General features: G+C 35.8%; 4 protein-coding genes and 1 pseudogene across 4 annotated transcripts; 3 read left to right on the top strand and 2 right to left on the bottom strand.

Moving 5' to 3' along the window:
- Window positions 1-1,656: 1,656 nt before the first annotated feature.
- On the top strand, window positions 1,657-5,652 carry LOC18037220 (E3 ubiquitin-protein ligase KEG). The gene is made up of 5 exons (XM_006427240.2): window positions 1,657-1,969; window positions 2,415-2,785; window positions 2,960-3,051; window positions 3,306-3,779; window positions 4,463-5,652. Exons 2-5 carry the CDS (start codon window positions 2,420-2,422, stop codon window positions 5,427-5,429), a joined length of 1,899 nt encoding a protein of 632 aa, XP_006427303.1. The 5' UTR covers window positions 1,657-1,969; window positions 2,415-2,419; the 3' UTR covers window positions 5,430-5,652.
- A 640-nt stretch (window positions 5,653-6,292) lies between these two features.
- On the top strand, window positions 6,293-9,470 carry LOC112096811. The gene is made up of 4 exons (XM_024180705.1): window positions 6,293-6,438; window positions 7,519-7,673; window positions 8,194-8,737; window positions 8,978-9,470. The coding sequence occupies exons 1-4, from the start codon at window positions 6,383-6,385 to the stop codon at window positions 9,144-9,146; spliced, it is 924 nt and encodes a 307-aa protein (XP_024036473.1). The 5' UTR covers window positions 6,293-6,382; the 3' UTR covers window positions 9,147-9,470.
- Window positions 9,471-12,077: 2,607 nt separating this feature from the next.
- On the top strand, window positions 12,078-12,500 carry LOC112096905 (protein DMR6-LIKE OXYGENASE 1-like). Its single transcript, XM_024181126.1, has one exon. The coding sequence runs from the start codon at window positions 12,078-12,080 to the stop codon at window positions 12,498-12,500; it is 423 nt and encodes a 140-aa protein (XP_024036894.1).
- Window positions 12,501-12,658: 158 nt separating this feature from the next.
- Window positions 12,659-13,870, bottom strand: LOC18037201 (protein DMR6-LIKE OXYGENASE 2). The gene is made up of 3 exons (XM_024181127.1): window positions 13,399-13,870; window positions 12,855-13,102; window positions 12,659-12,752 (listed from the first exon to the last, which is right to left on the bottom strand). Exons 1-3 carry the CDS (start codon window positions 13,633-13,635, stop codon window positions 12,659-12,661), a joined length of 579 nt encoding a protein of 192 aa, XP_024036895.1. The 5' UTR covers window positions 13,636-13,870.
- A 4,118-nt stretch (window positions 13,871-17,988) lies between these two features.
- Window positions 17,989-19,202, bottom strand: LOC18036673 (annotated as a pseudogene).
- Window positions 19,203-19,558: the final 356 nt, after the last annotated feature.

The following is a 19,558-nucleotide window of genomic DNA, read 5'->3' on the forward strand; positions in this document are numbered from 1 at the left end:
TTTATTTGAGGGAGCTGCTACCTTACATGCAATGTAAGGTACAGCCTCTCACAAACTCAGTTGTGGGTTCCACTTGGGCCCACCAGCCTTGTGAGAAGTTGTACTTTACATTGCATGTAAGGTAGCAAAAGCCTTTATTTGAAGGTACATTTGTTTGTCTATTTATTTATTTATTATTTTGCGAGTTTTGAACTTGATACATTTTCATTGGTCTGTTTTTACACAATTTTTATGCTTATCTTGCGAAGGGAGTGCTTATCTTGACTATACGGCAAGTGTTCTGGCATTGAATAATGCAACATACATGATTGGCATGACAGATAAGGAAAAACTGTTTGTTTTGATATCAGGATCTTAATTGAATGGCATAAAAGTTGATTTGTTGATGATTTATTGTCGATGAAAGCTAACATAAAATTCTGCCTCCATTGGATATTGCATGCTTGTTTGTTGATTCTCAGGCAAGGTGGAATAGGCATTATGATAATGAAATAAAAACCCAATGTTAATAGTTCAACGTTCACCATTAATTAAAATTCTAAAAATTACACATAAAAGATGATGAGCAATTTTTATAGTATTGCATTGCATCGGCCCAGCGAATTGATTTTTATAGTGATTCATCTATCAACTAGATCTTTTAGAGTAAACTCTCTAGGTATATCGATTTCTATGATGCACATGCAGAAAGCTTTTTTTTTTTTAGTATTTATTTGGGTGTTTACTCTTCCTTCCTTCCTTTTTCTTTCTAAAGAAGAGATAATGATAGATCATGGCCATGTTATTTGATTTACGTGTTTCATATCTTCTTGTATTTCAGTTCACATATAAACAACAGCCTGTTTATGAAGGAGGGACTGCACAATGTTGCAAATCTCTTCCCGTCTCGTGTTGGGAGCATTGCGTGAAGAGAGTTGAGATTAAGGTCATTACTACATATATGGAAAGGAATATTACTACTGAGGAAGTTGACAGGAGCAGCAAGGCAGAAAGTTTCATCTTCGAAGGGCAAAATATTTTGGAGAAGATTGATGGCCTTGCCGCAGGCTCTGAATTGGTGTTTTGACATGGGTGCTTACTGTTATTTTCCTTTCTTTTTTTTGGCTTTTCCTGAAGGATTTTTGTTTTGTTTATTTCTGCTCTTGCTGTTCTCAGCACTACATATGGAGTGAATTGGATTGCTCTTTATCACCCTGATGATTGTCCTTTGAATTTTTTATGTCACTTAGGGAATTGTCATGAATAATCATAATTTTATTGTCATGTAGGGGATTTTCACTAATAAAATGATCCGATCCCCATTATCTAAGTATAAATATGCCAAACCACAAGGGAGTAAAGTGAAAAATTACACATAGTGAGAGAAAATTAGATTTTATGTTCCATTTTTGAATCACAATTTTCAAACGACAACCTCTACCTCCCACGGCAATCTGAATGATTGTGTCTTGTGTGCAGAACCATCAGGCCAGTTCTCGAACTTTTTTGAGTTATTGTTGATATTTTTCAATTTATGTTATTATAGTAATTTTACCCAATTCTTTTATATTCTGATTCTGTCATTTAATTGGATGATTTTTTTCAGGATAATTGTTATATACTCTGTGATTATAACGAAATTATTGATTTCTTTCCCCAAAAAAAAAAAAGAAAAAATCTCTCCCAGCACACCAATCGATCACTCTCCAGGAATATTTAATATGTCATGGTGGTCATAGTGGACACGTGTCGGAATTAGGATGTTCTTTGGTGACGTGGCTTACGTGACACAGACAACAGCGAGTATTGTATATTCCCCCACGTAATGGTGATTCTCAATTTTTTGTCTGTTCATTATCAACTTTCCCAAATTTCCGTTAAAAAAAAAAAAGGAAAAATAAATAAAATGAACCCAGTTACTCATTTCTAGGGTTCAGTTCCAAACTTCACTTTCAAGTTTCAGAGCTCCACAATTTCTCCTCACTCTACGGTAAGTTTCTCTCTCTCTGTCTGTTTCTTTGCTTGGTCCCCAGAAACTGAAAGAAAATAAAAGAAACAATTTTTTGGTTAAGAATCTATAATAAGTGTTAAAAGTGGTAAAGATGAAGAGGGTTGATGGGAATTATAGATTTTGAATTGTATAGATTTCTTTTTAATTTAAAGTTGATTAATTATTGATTGATCAAAATTGTTTTTGACTTTTTGGTTTCTTTGACCCCCCTTTTAAAACAAATTGTTTTAAGTTCTGTAGATTCTGATAAAAGTGGGTCTTAGCTTTTTGAAAGAGGTAAGCTTGTGTTTGAATTAGAAAGAATTTGGGTTCCTAATGGTTTAGTTTTTGCTTCTTCTTGTATGATAGTTGATCGAAATTAGTGGTGGTGTTGATTTTTTTTTTTTTTTTGGTTGGTTTGTTCTCTCTGTGATATTGGTTTTAGGAGAAATGGCTGAACAGATTAGAGCTCCCAAGCCAGCCGCTTCCTTTGAGTATGAGCTATTTGAAGGAGATCCAGACCACCTTAGAACCGTTGTAGCTACACCTACTCAGACAAGGCCTTGGATTGATCCTACTTCATTGAAACTCAAGCACAGAATTGGAAGGGGTCCCTTTGGTGATGTTTGGTTAGCTACGCATCATCAGTCAGCTGATGATTTTGATGAGTATCATGAATTAGCTGTGAAGATGTTGCTTCCACTGAAGGAGGACTGTGCAAAAGTGTTTGTCAATAAGTTTGAAGAGTTGTTTCCAAAGTTCAGAGAAAGCCAAAGTGTTTGTTGGTTGCATGGTATTTCAGTCATTAATGGAAAGGTACTCCCTTTGAAATTTGATTTTTATTTTTTTTATTTTTGGGTCCATGTGTATTTTTATGGTTTCATTCTTGTTTATCGGATGTTTTAGCTTTCCTTTTAATGATCTTTCAGTTACAAGAATTGGATTTATTACTTTCTCTTCTTATTAGTCTGCTATATGACTTCTTGGCAGATTTGTATTGCCATGAAATTTTACGAGGGATCGGTGGGCGATCGAATAGCTCAGCAGAGAGGAGGCAAGCTTCCTTTGCCTGATATCTTGAGGTGACATATTTGGGATATATTTTTATCTTTGGAAGCATGCAGTTCTTTTGCTTCTTCTTTTGTACCCTTATACTTGCTGAGTCTAAAATTGGAATAGCATGTGGCTGCTTACTACACCCACCCACCTGCTATAACTATGCAGCTGCAGTTCCATCTAGTCTGATAGAGCTGAGGCTGTACAATATGAATGTTTGACCCCTGCTAATATAGTTGAAAAAACATTGCTTATTTTCTGAAGATTTTAATGTTTACAGGTATGGGATCCAATTAGCAAAAGGAATCTCGGACTTGCATTCCATTGGGCTGTTGGTGTTGAACTTGAAACCTTCCAACTTACTTCTTAGTGAGCATGACCAACTGGTCCTTGGAGATTTTGGGATCCCTTATCTGCTGCTTGGGAGGTCATTGTCTGATTCAGATATGGCTCTCAGACTGGGAACTCCAAACTACATGGCCCCAGAACAGTGGGAACCGGAAGTGAGGGGTCCTATATCTTTTGAGACAGATACGTGGGGCTTTGGATGTAGTATAATGGAGATGTTGACAGGTATTCAACCCTGGTTTGGTAAATCAGTTGAAGAAATTTATCATTCAGTTGTTATAAAGAAAGAAAAGCCACGTATTCCCAGTGGCCTGCCTCCTGCTGTGGAGAATGTTATTATTGGTTGCTTCGAGTATGATCTCAGAAACCGTCCTCTAATGGCAGATATCTTGCATGCTTTTGAAAGGTAAGCTTTTACATATATTTTTCATCATGCCTTATCATAAAAGTGAAAAACATTTTCATGGTGGTAACCTTTTGTTGTATATTGTTTTAGGAAGAGCTTTTGTAAATTGACATGCTATTGATCTTCCCTTGACTTCTGGTAACTTGCATCTTTTGGTTGTAGGCCTGTGGTATCGACTACAGTAATTCCTTTTAGATCCAAGTAATATGATGAGCTACTAAATTGCTCTGTTGTTGCACAGTGTGAAACCTGCTCACCTTTCACTACTTTAAAAGAAATGAATCTTGTGTCAGATAATGCATACATGCTGACACATCCCATTAGGTGTTGCCCTTCCTAAAACCAGCATTTTCTTACAATAATACACAATATAATGCATTTTTTGTCACGTTTGGTATGCATGAAGCTGACAACTCATACCTTACTTCTAGGTACTTGATATGAATAACTTTTGCTTGTGTAGAGAGGGATGATTGGAAAAGTATTCAATACAATATCTAGTTAACAATATTATTCATATCCTTGCTAGATACTGGCTCTATTTTGTCATGTCTACATATCTTTCTGTCCATCAAAGGGAAAATAATTATTCAAAGCAATTCAACTCAAGTTTGGGGGTTTTCCCTTGCATTTTCTTTTGCTTTGTTTTGGGTTTACATCATGAAAATTTTCAATCCTTGTAGCTCGCAAAATGCTGTTTACAATGATGGAGAATGGACTGGTTTAGGAAGCAGAGCTCTTACTGATACATCTAGCGTAAAAGGTTACACTGCCTGGTATCCTTTGAAGGATCATCTCCAAGTGGGTGACACAGTCCGTTCAAGAAAGCCACTAAATGCACGGAAACCGCAGACAGTGGATGTCCCAGCAGGAACCGTGGTTGGTCTGGATGCTGACACCGATAGAAACAGTTCTGTTCTAGTGAAAATTCCTGGGCTGCACAATCCTCTCAGAGTACAGGAGTCCTCACTTGAGAGGGTCACATTTGGCTTGGCAGCAGGAGATTGGGTTAGCTTAAAGGATGAAAATAGCAGACACTCTTCTGTTGGAGTTCTACACTCTGTGCAGCGTGATGGAAGTGTATCTGTTGGATTTATAGGGTTAGAGACTCTCTGGAGAGGAAATTATTCCGAGATTCAAATGGCCAAGGCTTATTATGTTGGCCAGTTTGTTAGAGTCGGAGCAAATGTGTTCACTCCTCGGTTTGAGTGGCCTCGTAAGAGAGGAGGAGAATGGGCCACTGGGAAGATTTTGCAAGTGCTTCCAAATGGGTGCCTTGTTGTTGGGTTTCCAGGGAGATTCCCATTAGGGCATGGATCTGGCAGCTCTTTGGCGGATCCATCCGAAGTGGAACTTGTTTCTTTTGATACTTGTCCTGGTGTAGTGGAGAAGTATAAACATATCGAGGATTACCACTGGTCTGTGAGACCACTTGCAATTGCACTGGGTTTATTTGCAGCCATGAAACTGGGCTGGTTAGTTGGACGAAGCGTGGGTGGTAGACTGAAGAAGGGCCACGGGAATTCCAAGAGGGGTGGCAACAATTGTCAGGATGGCCAGGCTGCTGGTGGCAATGGAGCTTGGCTTCCCTCACCAGTTGCAAATATTATCTTCAGAGAAGGGGTTCCTGCAACTGCAGCTGCCAGATAATTCCACCTGGATAGGTTTGGTGTATCTCCTAAAACACTAACAGATTGCAGATCATGTGAATTACACTGATATTTAAACTAATAGGGCAGTGTTTTCACATGAAGTGGGCAAGGTTGACTGTAATCTGATACTTTGCTAAACAAATTCTGTCCATGATTAGGAGACAGAGTTGTACATATATATATGTAAATAATCTGAAAATAATGGCTTTATTGTATTTGTACCCTTCTCCGCTTCACAATTCGTTTTTCTCCCAGCACAAACCTTGGACTGGAGCTGGTATGTGGTAACCTTTCAAGCTGGCGCAAACTAATGCATTAAGAGATGCTTGATGCTCTCGACGTGGATGATTCTCACATCTTCCATTAGCAATTTGTATAATTTGTCTCTTTGGTTTTCATTAGAAGTCAAGATTTTACACGCGCGCACGCGCAAATATATATAAAATTCACAACTTGTGGGAAAAAAAAAAATTCACAAACATTTATAGTTATTGAACATTTACATATAGGTCTCAACATTTTGGAAAGGGGGCATGCAAACTCCGGATGGTACGTTCGATATTCTCAAAAAATAAAATGATGGTATGCTCGATATTCTCAAATAAATAAAATGAGTAATTAAATTCGAAATGAGCATCGATAAAAAGAAAAAAAAAGATTGTGTCGATTTATCTGTGTTTATGTAACTAATGTATATTTGGTATTTTCCGAATGGGAAACATTAACTTCAGAAATTTTAGCTTATAAGCAATTTCCCCCCCCCCCCCCCCCCCCCTCAATTTTACTTGGCAATGTTTACTTTATTCTTCCCCATTAAAAGTTAATTTGCAAATTAGGCCGGCCACCAGAGGTGGTCCAAAGTAATGTGTACTTGCATTTCCATTAAACGATGGAACATTTTCACTTGACGCAAAAGCAAAAGAAAGAGAATCAGAGAAAAAATTCAAGAAAATGAACGTCATGGGAGAAGAAAGCTCTGAAAGAAGAAAGGCAATGAAGGGTCTCTTGTAAGCTTTCGTTAACTTCTCTAATCTCTGCTTTTGTTATTGTTGTTTACTTGATGTCCTAAACATGAAAACAAACATGCACTAAAATCCTGTTGTGTTTGTTTCTCGAGAAAACGACAGAAAAAAGTAAGAAAATGATGGGTTCATAGCGAAATCCACAACGATTCTATATTTTTGGAGGAATCCCCATTTTCTTTTCTTTTCTTTTCTGTTTCAAAAGACTTGCACATAAGCACTGGATTTCGCTTTTGTTTGGTTCCGGAGAAAACAATGAAAGAAAAAGAATAGAAAGTGTGGGGCTTGTGACAAACTAACAATAATCTCTTTCAGACAATATCTATGGTATCGGTATCAGACTCAGATGTCCCAATTCTTGTTTTGGTTTCTTGCTGAGAAAATGGATGTGAAAGCATTAGATATGTTCTGTTTGAATGATGAGAAAATTAAGAAAAGATAACAAGAAATGGATCAATAGTGGTTACTTAATCGACAAATTGTGTAGATCCAATTGTAAAGTTTTAGTTTGCCCTGCACCGATAAATTGATTTATGAGAAGCACTTTATTCTCACAATTAAGCCACAGAATCTTTTGGTCAAGTGAGTTTATCTTGGAAGCTTCAATTTGTAAGAAACAGTCCAACTAATGGTAGCTAAACTCTAATCCAAGCAATTTTTGTAATTTATTGTGAAAGCACTACGGAAGTATTGGAATTTCAAGAAAATTGTAGGATTTTACGAATGCATTTTTGACATTTCTAAGTAGTTTATATCTCTGAAGTATGCTTTCACTACTTTTTGAGATACAGAACCACCGGGAGAAAAAAAATCCATGAGCTAATAACAAACGACGACAAATTTAACCATGACATTATCCAAATTTCTTTCTCCCTTTTTTGATGAAATGATAGACGATGTCTGTCTCAATGTGTGATAAAAAATATATTAGGGAAGTTACAATGAGAGGTTTTGGATTATAGTTTGGGCAAATGTTAATTACCTGAAAAATTACAGTTTGTGTATTTTTTTTTTCTTTTCTGTTTCTAGGTTTCTTGCTTATAAAAAGGGTAATTTTCTTTCTAGTGACTTGGAAGGTCAGGAAAAGGATGAAAGAAGAGTGAGAACAGGCACTCAAAGAGAAGATGCTGGTGAGATTGATAACATAGTTGAGAGGGTTGAAAACATAGTTGAGAGGGTTCAGTGCACAACCATCCACAAGTCTGAATCAAGCAAAAGAGGTGAAGATCTGAAAGAATATTTACCTCTTTTTTGTCGAAATTTCATTTCTTGGCATGAAATGGCATTTTTGTGGAACCCTGAAAGCTCTTGACAGCTTGAGGCGATAGCAAGATCTTTGAATCATTATGGAGTTCATTTATGTAACAGTTCTATTGCCAAGCTTCTGTATTATCTTTTTAAAGTTTAACCAATTTCCTTTCAGGAATGAAGTTTATGGGTGGTTCAGTGCTTTCAATATTTAGAAAAAAAGTTACGAAACATTTTAACAGAGTTCTTTTAAGTAGCATAATTGTGGTGCAGTGGTTGATCTTGATGCATCCTCTTTCCAGCGAAGAAGCTGACTATTTTGGATGGTACCTGCTTTGGGAATAGTGGTGCATTTGAAAAACACTTCAATTATAGATGTTGAGTTCATAGGACATAAAAAATGTTGTTACATTGATGTACAGTCTATTGTTGTGCTCAAATTCTCTGTCCGATCCATTCTCCTTTTAATCTCAAAGTTGATGTGGTAACCAGGTGAAGACATTTCCAGGGAAAAGTATAGTCACTGGAGGCAAGAGCAGAAAACTAGAGCAGTAAGTCTTGAGAAACAGCTCAATTCAAGGTGGGAGCTTGAGGAGCTAATTAAGGAACAGCTGAACAGGTTCAATACCCACTATAACCATTCCAGCATCCCAACATATCTCAAGGATGTGGCCAGCTTCCTCATGCCTAGATGGACTCCACCTCATGAGTTGGCTGCCCTATATTGGATAGGAGATTGGCGGCCCTCTGCCATTCTGGACCTTGCTCGTGGTTTGGTTCGATCCCCATCCTCAATATCATCATCATCCAAATCAGAGTCAAGTGATACTGAACGGCTCCTATCACAGGTCATGCATGAGATACGGATTGAGGAGGCAATAATTGATGAGGAAATGGCTGAGATTCAAGCAACATGTGTCCTTCACCTTCCCTTTGCTTCACTGAACAAAAAGCGGTTAGATGGTTCTGCATTGGGTTTTATTCAGAAAGAATTTAAGAAGATTGAACGAGTCATAATTAAGGCCCAACAGCTCAGGTTGGATTTCTATCTTGATTAAGAAAACTGCTATTACCTGATATATCTAATCTTATTGTGATGCCTACAAAAAATGTCATGCATTGGCTGTTAAATCTGTTTAGCATAGGTGAATTTTACACATTCCATTCACTGGTGGAAGTTTTAAGGCCATTACACCCAAAAAGATAAACACGTCAACTGAAATAACTACCACAAAATGAGAGTTATTGATTGCTAATGTGAAAATTTTCATAACAGGTTGAAGGCATTAGAATTGGTGGTGAAGAAGGTTTTAAGTCCAACTGATGCGGCCAAGTTCTTTGTGGCATTTGAAAGAATTCAAAATGCCATCCATCAGGTTTCTGAGCAGCAGAAATTAGGCAAAGTTCTGGTCACCGTGCCCACCAAGGCCTTCAAAACCAGCTGAGGGCAAACAGTGACAGGGATTCATAAACAAGAGTTGGTTAATGGAGATTCTCCAGGATATAAAAGTCTAGTAGTTGTGTGGAGTATTAAATGTACATTCTTATCTCTTTTGTAATGGTCATAGGCTGTTTCATAAGTGCATTTTTGTAGTGTTATTATGGTTATATAAATATGATGATTTTTTTTAACCCATTATAGCTGTTTTACTTCTTGTAATTCTTGTAATATGTGCATTAGCATTTGGATACTCAATAGCAAAATTAGACGTCCTGAAGATGTAAAAAAATAACTGGTTCCATTGTAGTTCTGTCTTCTGTGCATCTGAGACGACATTTTGTCTTGCTTCTAAATAAATAAACGATAAGTCATGCAAGTTATAATTTGAAAGATCAGTCAGTCTCAAATCATAATTTTTTCACTTGCAACTGGAAGCTCAAGTATATCCGCGAATTATTTATGATCAATTAATATCTGCATGTTTCTCTTAAAATTAAGTGTGTATATGTATAAGTTACATTGTGTGATAGGTTAGGTAATGCCATAGGTATGATTTATTAATACGCTATAACCACATAATATCTTAACTATTCATATCATGTTATTGAATTTTGAAATATTATTAGAGATATTTACATAATTATGGAAAATATGATAACAATCAAGATATTAGAGGATACTAAAATCCATAATGAAAATTTTATTAAATGAATTTAAAAAGGCAAAATATTTTTCTTTCCCCTAACACCTCAAATACCTTTAAGCCACCCATGCTATGCAAGTCTCAAATTCATTTCATGGTGTATTTTGAATTGCAACTCCTCAAGTTCATTTCATGGTTTAATTTGGATAAAAGCAAAACATTCCGTATCGATTGATAGGAGATTGAATCTATCCAAGCACCGATCAAACAATAAGATTTCTGAGTCAAATTTATAAGTCTATATTTCTCTTTCATATTTTCATGCTACCCATTCATCATAACTCAATAAGATAATTTAAGAAGGAAAATGAGAAAAAGTTATCATAGATTTCTTGAAACGATCACAAAATTTAAAGCTAGTTAGGGATAGATTTTACTTATTAAGGTTCCATGTAATACCAACTATAGGTATTGCTGCTGAAAATATAAACTACATAAATTATCAGCCATATACCCTTAAACAACACCCGTATCAAACTTGTGTGAACACTTTTCAAATGTATCACTCATATATCCTAAATTGACAAAATACTTCTGTCGTCCACCAATCCGTTAACTTCCGTTAGAAAGTTAACAGAATTGTGATAAATTGACTATTTTGCCCTTAAAACTTAAAATGAGGTAAAAATATAAATTTACCCCAAAAATTAACGTAAATTTTCATTACATAATTTTTTTATTTTGTTATTAACAATACATTTTTTTATTAAAAAAATGAATTATTAATGGTACATAATATTAACAATTATCTATAAAAAATATTCATATTATACCATAAAAGATTATTAACAACATATTATTTACAATTATACATATTATATCATAAAAATTTCTAGTTGGAACTTGGAGGAGTAGATCTTAAAAAATTTTGGTTAAATTTTGGAGGAGTAGATTTGTTTGTAAAGTAGTTTTTTTTAGCAATTATTAACAATTATCCGATAAATGGGATGGCATTTCATTTTTTTTAATCAAAGTTTCGTCACTCTTATGATGTCAGCGCTTGCAAACGGAAGTTAACGAATTGGTGGACGGCAGAAGTGTTTTGTCAACTTAGATTATACGAGTGATATACTTGAAAAGTGTTCACACACCTTTGATACGGGTGTCATTTAAGGGTATATGGCTGATAATTTCCCTATTAAATAACAAAATCAAATTGTATGATTTGTGGTTATTTTTATTTGACTCCTTATACAATGCCACGCCAATTTGTATAAAATAATTTGTAAAAAAAAAATGAATATATCATTTCGTTTCCTTGAATTTGTGTGAAACAGTTTATTAAAGTCATTGGTAGAGAATCTTGTAACCAATAGTGAGATCCTTAAGATTTGTTATAGTTGTAGTCAATTGTGAAAGCATTAGGGTCTGCTTGCATGTCAAGCAGTTACTGGAACCTCATCAAGAAAAACGGGTTTTTGAAATAATTCATTAATTAACATTTCCTAATAATTGAAAGCTCTCTAGTTTTATTTTATCTACTTATTGAGATTATGTATCCAGAAGCTTGTTAATTAGTATATGTACTGTTCTCTCAACTAGTCTGGTGAAACAAAAGGATCGATATTCAGCTGAAACTGGGATTTTATAAATGTTTAATTTAACTAAATACCATTAATTTGATATTGGTCCAAAGCTAAGATTAATTTGCTATTGGTCCAAAGCTAAGTATACATATATAAAGAAATGGGTAAACTTCAATTTGTTCCAAGATAAAAAGATTTTACTTGTTAAAGGGTGAAAATTTCAATTTACCCCGAAAGATTATTATAAGTACTAATGATTTTTTTTTTTTTGTCTGCTTAACAATAAATGATGATTTTTTAAAAAATTTTTTGGAGTTAAATTGAAGATTGTCACTCTAACTGAGGGATGAACTAAAGTTCACCAGAGAAATGGATGGAATACATAAAATAAAATGATTGACAACAGATGAAATATCGTCAATTATTTAGAGTTTTTGATCGAAATTTGATCTCCAAATACATTGGTAATGACAAGATCAAACAGTTCATGAAGCTTTGAACATGTCCAAGCGACACTCAGCTGCAAGTCCCCTGTTCCAAAATTTCTCGTAATATTCAGCATATGTAAAATCTCTATAGACAGCTGGGTGATCTTGGTCAATCAACCCTTAGCAGGATCTATCACAGCATCAGGCGATGGACAATAGAACGTTGGAATGGATATGCCGCGAAACGGCCGCACTTTAGAGGATTAGTGCTAACCCCGATGATTCATTTGTCGACACTTGACAGGGAAGATGTGGGTGACTACTGTACGAGTGCTAGAGGGCTGGTGCTAAGGCTGATTGAGGCCATATCTGAGAGCTTGGGGCTTCCGAGTGATTATATAGACAAGGAGGCATTGGGCAAACACGGGCAACACATGGCTTTGAACTACTATCCACCATGTCCTCAGCCTGAGCTTACATGTGGACTGCCAGGACACACTGATCCAAATCTAATAACTATTCTTCTTCAGGATGATGTCCCTGGATTGCAGGTCCTCAGAGACGGCAAATGTGTTCCTGTAAATCCTATTCCCAGCACCTTCATTGTCAACATCGGCGATCAAATGCAGGTTCTCGGCAATGATCGGTACAAGAGTGCGCTCCTTGTCGCGGCTCACCACCGCTCGATGGATAGTTATTAGATTTGGATCAGTGTGTCCTGGCAGTCCATATGTAAGCTCAGGCGGAGGACATGGTGGATAGTAGTTCAAAGCCATGTGTTGCCCGTGTTTGCCCAATGCCTCCTTGTCTATATAATCACTCGGAAGCCTCAAGCTCTCAGATATGGCCTCAATCAGCCTTAGCACCAACCCTCTAACACTTGTACAGTAGTCACCCACATCTTCCCTGTCACAAACCCTCTAGCACTAGTACAGTAGTCACCCACATCTTCCCTGTCAAGTGTCAACAAATGAATCATCGGGGTTAGCATTAATCCTGTAAAATGCAGACGTCTACACATAAGAATGAATACAATAATTATTAATTATATGTACCTGAAGGATGGAGGATTCAAAGGCCAGTCGTGCACGTAATCTTGAAGTGGATAACAATGAAGCCTTAAGAAATCTCTCCTGTTGGACGCCTTTTCAGTCTTGACATTAAAACTGGTGGACAGTCTTGTCGGCTTTAAAGGGTCATCGGAGTAATTCTTCAACCTCTCCCTCTCTGGCAATTTGAAAAATGTTCTTGCAATGCTCAACATGTTATTGATCATTGCCTCCGAAATTCCATGGTTCTTCACCTGGAAATTGTTATTTCATAGCATGTAATTAATATGAAAGATAACTAATTAATGAAACATATAGCAATGAGACAAAAAAATTTTGACAGATTGCTGATAAAAACAACAGGTGCCAGTTTAATTCTTTAATTAAAAAAGAAGGTAGACTAGCTCTAATGTACAAGTTGTTATAATTATTCTAAGGTGTGTATGTCCGCTTCTTTTAATTCTCTATACATACTATATGATGCAATTTTAAAAGATGCAATCATCCTCACAAGAAACAGATTATAAGTTGCTATATATGTATATATAACCTGAAAGAAGCCACCATGCTGGCATGCTTGGCCAATTTGTTTAATGATATCAGAGCGGCGAGGACCATAAAGGCCCTGGAGATCGATAAGCGGAATTGAACCGTCTGATATGTGAGCTTGATCGGTGAGATTTGGGCGGTCGGAAATGGGCCGGATATAATCCGAGGGAACATTTTGAAGAGTAGACGCAAGGTCGGATAGTAGAAGCTTGATGTGGGTGGTGGCTGCTGCAGCCATCTTCGACGAGTAAGAGCTTGTATAGTATATAATTTGCCAATCATAAAATATATAATTTGTCAGCAGTTTCTTGATGAATTGAATCAAGGTGCTGGTGAGTGGTGATATAATGCCTTCCTTCTATTTGTACAGAGCCTGGTGGGAGGGAAATGATGGAAACTGCTGACACGTACCGACAGCATTACATATCAAGTAAAAAGGGGGAAGATACCTTTTTGTATGATATGAAGAATATTGTTAGTATAAAAGTCGGTTGAGTCAGATGGATATTATCTAAATTCTCGCCGACTACCGACCATTGACAAAGTTCCCAAGAATACACAAAACAAAAGAATCCAAACCCAACTTAGTTGTAATATTATTAATCGCTTAGCTAGCCAGCAATGTCTATTGAGGATAACCAGATAACAGAAGAGGATCCACATCCCACTTAAATAATTAATTGATATGACAACACAGTACATATTTGGCATTTGATGGGATAATTTTGGCAATCCAATCAAACGGGAGTGACAGTGAACAACTTGGCCAAGTATCTAATAGACTCTAATCTAATCAATCAAAAATACTAACTAATTAATTTACCATCACTGCTAATCCACCAGCTTAGGTAGCAGAATACTGTTAGGAATTTGGATATGTAAATTAAGCATAAATAGTAAACTATGTTGTCTATCGATCTACTCTTGCCACATGGGTCTGTTCCAAGGTCCCTACTTGGTGAAAGGTCACAAAATGATATCTGACCCCAAAAAAAAAATTTGATAAATTATTTGTAGAAACAGTAATAAATTAGCAACGATTTATTTACTTGATAAAAAAAAAAGTAGACCAGTATTAGTTTATCATTATTTTTGTCAGCATTTTATCTCTTTAGGTTGGCATATGTGTATATATAATCAGTGGAATAGCTAGAAAATTATATCTATGTGGGCAAAATTTTTGACGGACTAAAGAAAAAATTATTTTGACTTCTGTAAGAGAAGATGCAAGATCAGATAGTAGAAGCTCGGTAGTGATTTCTGTTTAATTATCATTGCTCCTGTTGTACAAGTCTAAGTCACGTGGATATTATCTAAATAAATTCTTACCGACTGCCACAACCTGGAAAAAAAAAAAACCAATTAAATTGATTTAAATTAATAGTTGTTTAAATTATTTGATTCATTTTCAAAATGGGTCGGTAGATTGAACCGTAGGCCCTGTGGTATATGCATGCGATGACGCAGCAGGGGCAACGTCATTCGAACAACCTCATGTGATTGAGATATGTCGCCAGACTCGCCGCCAATTATGGTGATGCCGCAGAGCACCAAACAAAAGAATTGGGTTTTTTTACACATGGAGCAGGTTGAAATGTTTCAAAATTATTGGGCGTTTTCATATTTTCAAAAACTCAAACGGGACATTTTAATAAAATTTAAAGAAAGTAAAGTCTTTTACAAAATCATCCTTTGAAATTTTCCTATTCTGTATCCGTCCTTGTTGACCACTGTCTTTTCATCCTTCGTCCGTGAAATTGTACATTGCACATACAGAATTAAATTGCTTTCTAAAAATGTCTGCACATGTACATTGTACGGGCATTGAATCAAATTGTTAGATCAGTGATTTAATTGGGCTGAATTTGTAATATTGGACCAAAATCCAGCTTTAATTGCAAGTCAACAATGGTCAAGTATATGATGAAATTTTGTTGAAATGGTTTAAGGACCACTTGGTTTATTTCATGTATTTTTCCTTTTCATGTATTACATTTGGAAGCAACTAGAAAAGAAAATTAAAAATATGGTGCTAGCACTTTGGCCTAATTCAATTGCTGGCATGTCATACCAAAATTTAATAGTGTAAATTTTGGATTACCTTTCATTTTTCTTCAAATCATCCCTTTTACTTTTGAAACCATGAACTTATCTCATTTTTATTTAAAAGATAAGAAAAAAAATGAAAGTGGGTCAAAGAATTTTTTCTTTATTTTTTGTCTTCTTAAAAAAATAAGAAGTAGATTGAGATTTTCAAAAATAAGAGGGATGATTGAAGATAGATAATTCACGAGAAGTAATTTGAAACTAATCTTTTTACATGTAAATATGTAATGAGTATGATACCTTTGTAATGTTGTATGTATATTTGGTGTCACCTTTGTCTCGCTAACAAGAGGGGTGAAAATAGTTAAAGATGAAAATTAAATTATCGTGTTGGATAAGACGCAGTGGCAGATCTAGAAAAATAATTTATCGGGGGCTAGATTCTATAATAGTAAAATTTTAAAACTAAAACTTTGAATGTATAAAATATTTGCTAATACATTTATAATTGTTCTTGACGCATTTTCAAGAATAGAAAAATATTTGTGGTGATGAGCTATCATTATTTTTAATTATAGTGTAGGCTTTTATAATTCTAAAAGTTAAAGTTTAAATTTTGTGAGTTTATAAATTTTTAGGGTCAATTTTAATAGATTTAATGGGGGCTAATTAGAAATCTTAATTTTTTTCTTTTATTCCTAGAATTTTTTTTTTACCCCGCTGGTCACATATTGCATAAGACATAACTTAGCAAAAACTAAATACATTAAAAGTTTGTTTGGATTTTTCCATACTTTAAAATCATGGATTGGAAAATTTATATATATATTCATTAACTAAGGTAGGTGCCCTCACTTTTTTTTTAAAAAAATACGGATATATTATTAAACTATGCGATCTAACATAATCCTTTTAATTAATTATTAAACTATATAATTTAATAACGTGTCCGTATAGAAAAAATAAAGATTCCTATCATTATATATATAAAATAAATGCAACTTACCTTCTTCATTCATTGTCAAATATTGCTTCAAACCATTAATTTTTTAAATCGTCATCACATCTCATGTTGTTAACTTGGTATAATAACTATTAAAGTCGATTTTTAAAACTTGGTCATCATCATGTACTTTTTCATCGATTGGAAAAGAAAAAATTTGTAACATTACAAACAAATGACAACATGACAACAACACAAGGGTTTGTCCCACTGCTACCACAAGTCAATTCAAAATTTCGCACCAAGATCTCTGATTAACAGCTGGTTTAAAGCAAGAAAGAAAAGCATCTTGAGTGTCTTGATCCTCCCACTGTAGCTTTTTCCACCAGTTTTCTTCTCCCTTGATAACGACTTTACACCCTTTCGCGCTGTTAGAATCGAGAGGAAGCTTGAAAAGCATGGGGCATCCTTCAACTCTAATTTCCTTTAAATTTGGAAAGGCCAAGGCCTCCCAATTGATACAACACAAATTTCTTAGATTTTCCAGGCTAAGAAATTGGAGTTTTGCAAAAACACTCTTCCTCCTCTCTTGATGACGATGATGAAGTTGACTCAATTTGTTGGCTTTGATTATTTGCTCCATGTCACAGCAGCTTAATACAACGATGGACTTGAGGCTTGGAGCAAAAACGAGCCATGTCAAGTCCTTCAACTTGAAGCAAAAGCCTACTTTGACTGTGTGAAGGCTGTGGAAACCATGGGCTAATTGGTTTACTGATGATCTTTGTATAATCATCTGAAAATCTTCCAAATGTTTACAACCAGCAACGTAAAGTTTATTGAGATTGTGTAGGCATGCTAAACAGAAAATATCGAGTGACTTTGAATCGTTAAAGCATCGGAGGAAAAGAAATTGAGTACATCTTTGCAATTCCTGGGAGATCAAAAGTTCCTGGAGAGCTTGCAACCTTTTCAAGGTGATGGTCACCGCCATTAAATATTTCATGCCGATCAATTCCTCCACCAAAACTTGATGACCCCCAAACAGAACATTGCTTTTCAATCTTTCAATTTTGGAACCACCGCAATCAAACATTCTCAATACCTGTAACTTTGAAAATGCAGAAATCACCAGCCTTGGAAATTGATTGAGATTATACATGTACTGCAAGTTCAGGCATTTCAAATTTACTAATTTTTGTAGATCAATTGGTAAATGTGTAATGGCCGTACTGGATAAATCAAGATGTTCGAGTGAAACCAATGTTGAAATTCCTAACGGTAATTTCCATAGCAAATGATTATTTGACATATTGAAAACTCTGAGAGAAGGCGTAAATTAAAAGAAGTCACCTGCGATCATCTTCAAACTATTGTCGCTAAGAAACAAAGAAAGAATGTGAGGGCAGGTTGGAGTTCTGATAGATTCTCAATTTTGTTTTTCATCAAGGACATTCTTCTAACATTTCTCCAGTTTTGTATCTCCGGTGCTTCTGTTAATCCAAAACCTGCGTGAACTAAGAAGTTTTCCTTCTCCTTCTCGATTTTACAAGCTATCCATAACACCATGTCACGGATCACATCGTGCATCTTTACAACATGTTATCCACTTTCCTCTTCTCCTATGTCTCCCCATTCTTCCTCCAGGAGACATGCATGAAGAAGAATACCAATAATGTAATATCCTTCATCGTATGCTCCACTTCTATCATATTGATCTAAAAATCCTTCGCCAATCCAACAATCTATCAATTCACTTTTACGAGTTCTATAGTCTTCAGGAAATAAACCACAGTATAAGAGACAAGATCGTATTGTTTCATCAGGTAAGCTGTCATAACTATATTTTAGAAGAGGATACACTTCTTTTCCCATACCTGGAAATTCTGAGGCTGATATTCTTAAAACTTGAATCGCATAGTGCCACTCTTGAGGTGTCTTTTTGCAAGCCATTACGCGACCGATGGTAATGAGTGCAAGTGGCAAACCAGCACACTCTTGAGCCACACTTCTGGCTAGTTCAGGAATGTTTGGATGGTTTTTGAGAACATCTCTTCAGAGATTCTCACGAAACAATCTCCATGCATCCTCAGGTCCCAAACACTCTACTTTTAAGAACTCGTGAGCTTGCATTGCACTACAGATTTCAAGAAAACGAGTTGTGAAGTCTATCCTGGATTTATTTTCAGGGTCGGGAAAAGGAACACCCACTTTAGTTAAATCAACGCGCTCCCAAATATCATCCAATAACAATAAAAGCTTCTTCTTGCTCAAAATTCTGAAGATATCCGATGCTTTGTCTTCAAGACTTCCATTCTTCCATGATTCGTCAAGAAAACCAATTCTTCTCCCAATTCTCTCTTGAATCTTTTCAAGCTGTAAATCTTTAGACACCACCATCCAAATCACAACATCAAAATCATTTGGTGCACCGAGAAGCTTGTTGTTGATTTTGTTAACAGAGTAGTCTTTCCGACTCCCCCCATGCCATATAGGCCAATGATTCCCACTTGTTCTTCTCTAAGACATCTCCTGACTTTATCAAATGTTGATTCCAAACCCACTGTTGGTTCACAAGGCCTCTGGTCCACTGCAGGCGGCGGTACCTTCTCAGCGACCGCATCAAAAGCTCCTTCACCCATTAAATTATTCACAAGCTGCAGCGTCTTAGCCACTCGTTTCCCGAACTCGAAGCTTGACTTGCAGTTCTTGGAACAGCAGCCTCCCGGACATAATTTATCAACTTCTTGAGAGCTATCCCTCATCAGTTCACCAACTTTAGTTTCCACAGCTTCCACTCTTGAAATTTTTGTCATAAAAGTCTGACTAATGAAATTACTCTTGGCTCAATTCCTACATCAGATATGAGCCACTGACTGCTTCCTTTATTTCATGTATTTGAAGCAACTAGAGGAAGAGAAGAAGGAAAAAAGGAAAAAAGAACCTTAATATGTGGTGGTACCTTTTTAAAATCATTCAGTTGCTTAACACGTATATCCAAATTAATGTAACAAGTTGTGCTGCATGCATTTTGTGTCTCCTTTTGTCTCCTGAAAGAGGGTTTAAAACTTGAAGTAATTAAGAGTGGAAATTAAACTATCATGTTAGGGAAGACATAATGATTAAGCAAAAACTTTGCTGTTTTATATAGATGTCGGTAAAATGACCGTTT

Source organism: Citrus clementina, unplaced genomic scaffold (assembly GCF_000493195.1).
Source record: "Citrus clementina cultivar Clemenules unplaced genomic scaffold, Citrus_clementina_v1.0 scaffold_7, whole genome shotgun sequence".
NCBI lineage: Eukaryota > Viridiplantae > Streptophyta > Magnoliopsida > Sapindales > Rutaceae > Citrus > Citrus x clementina.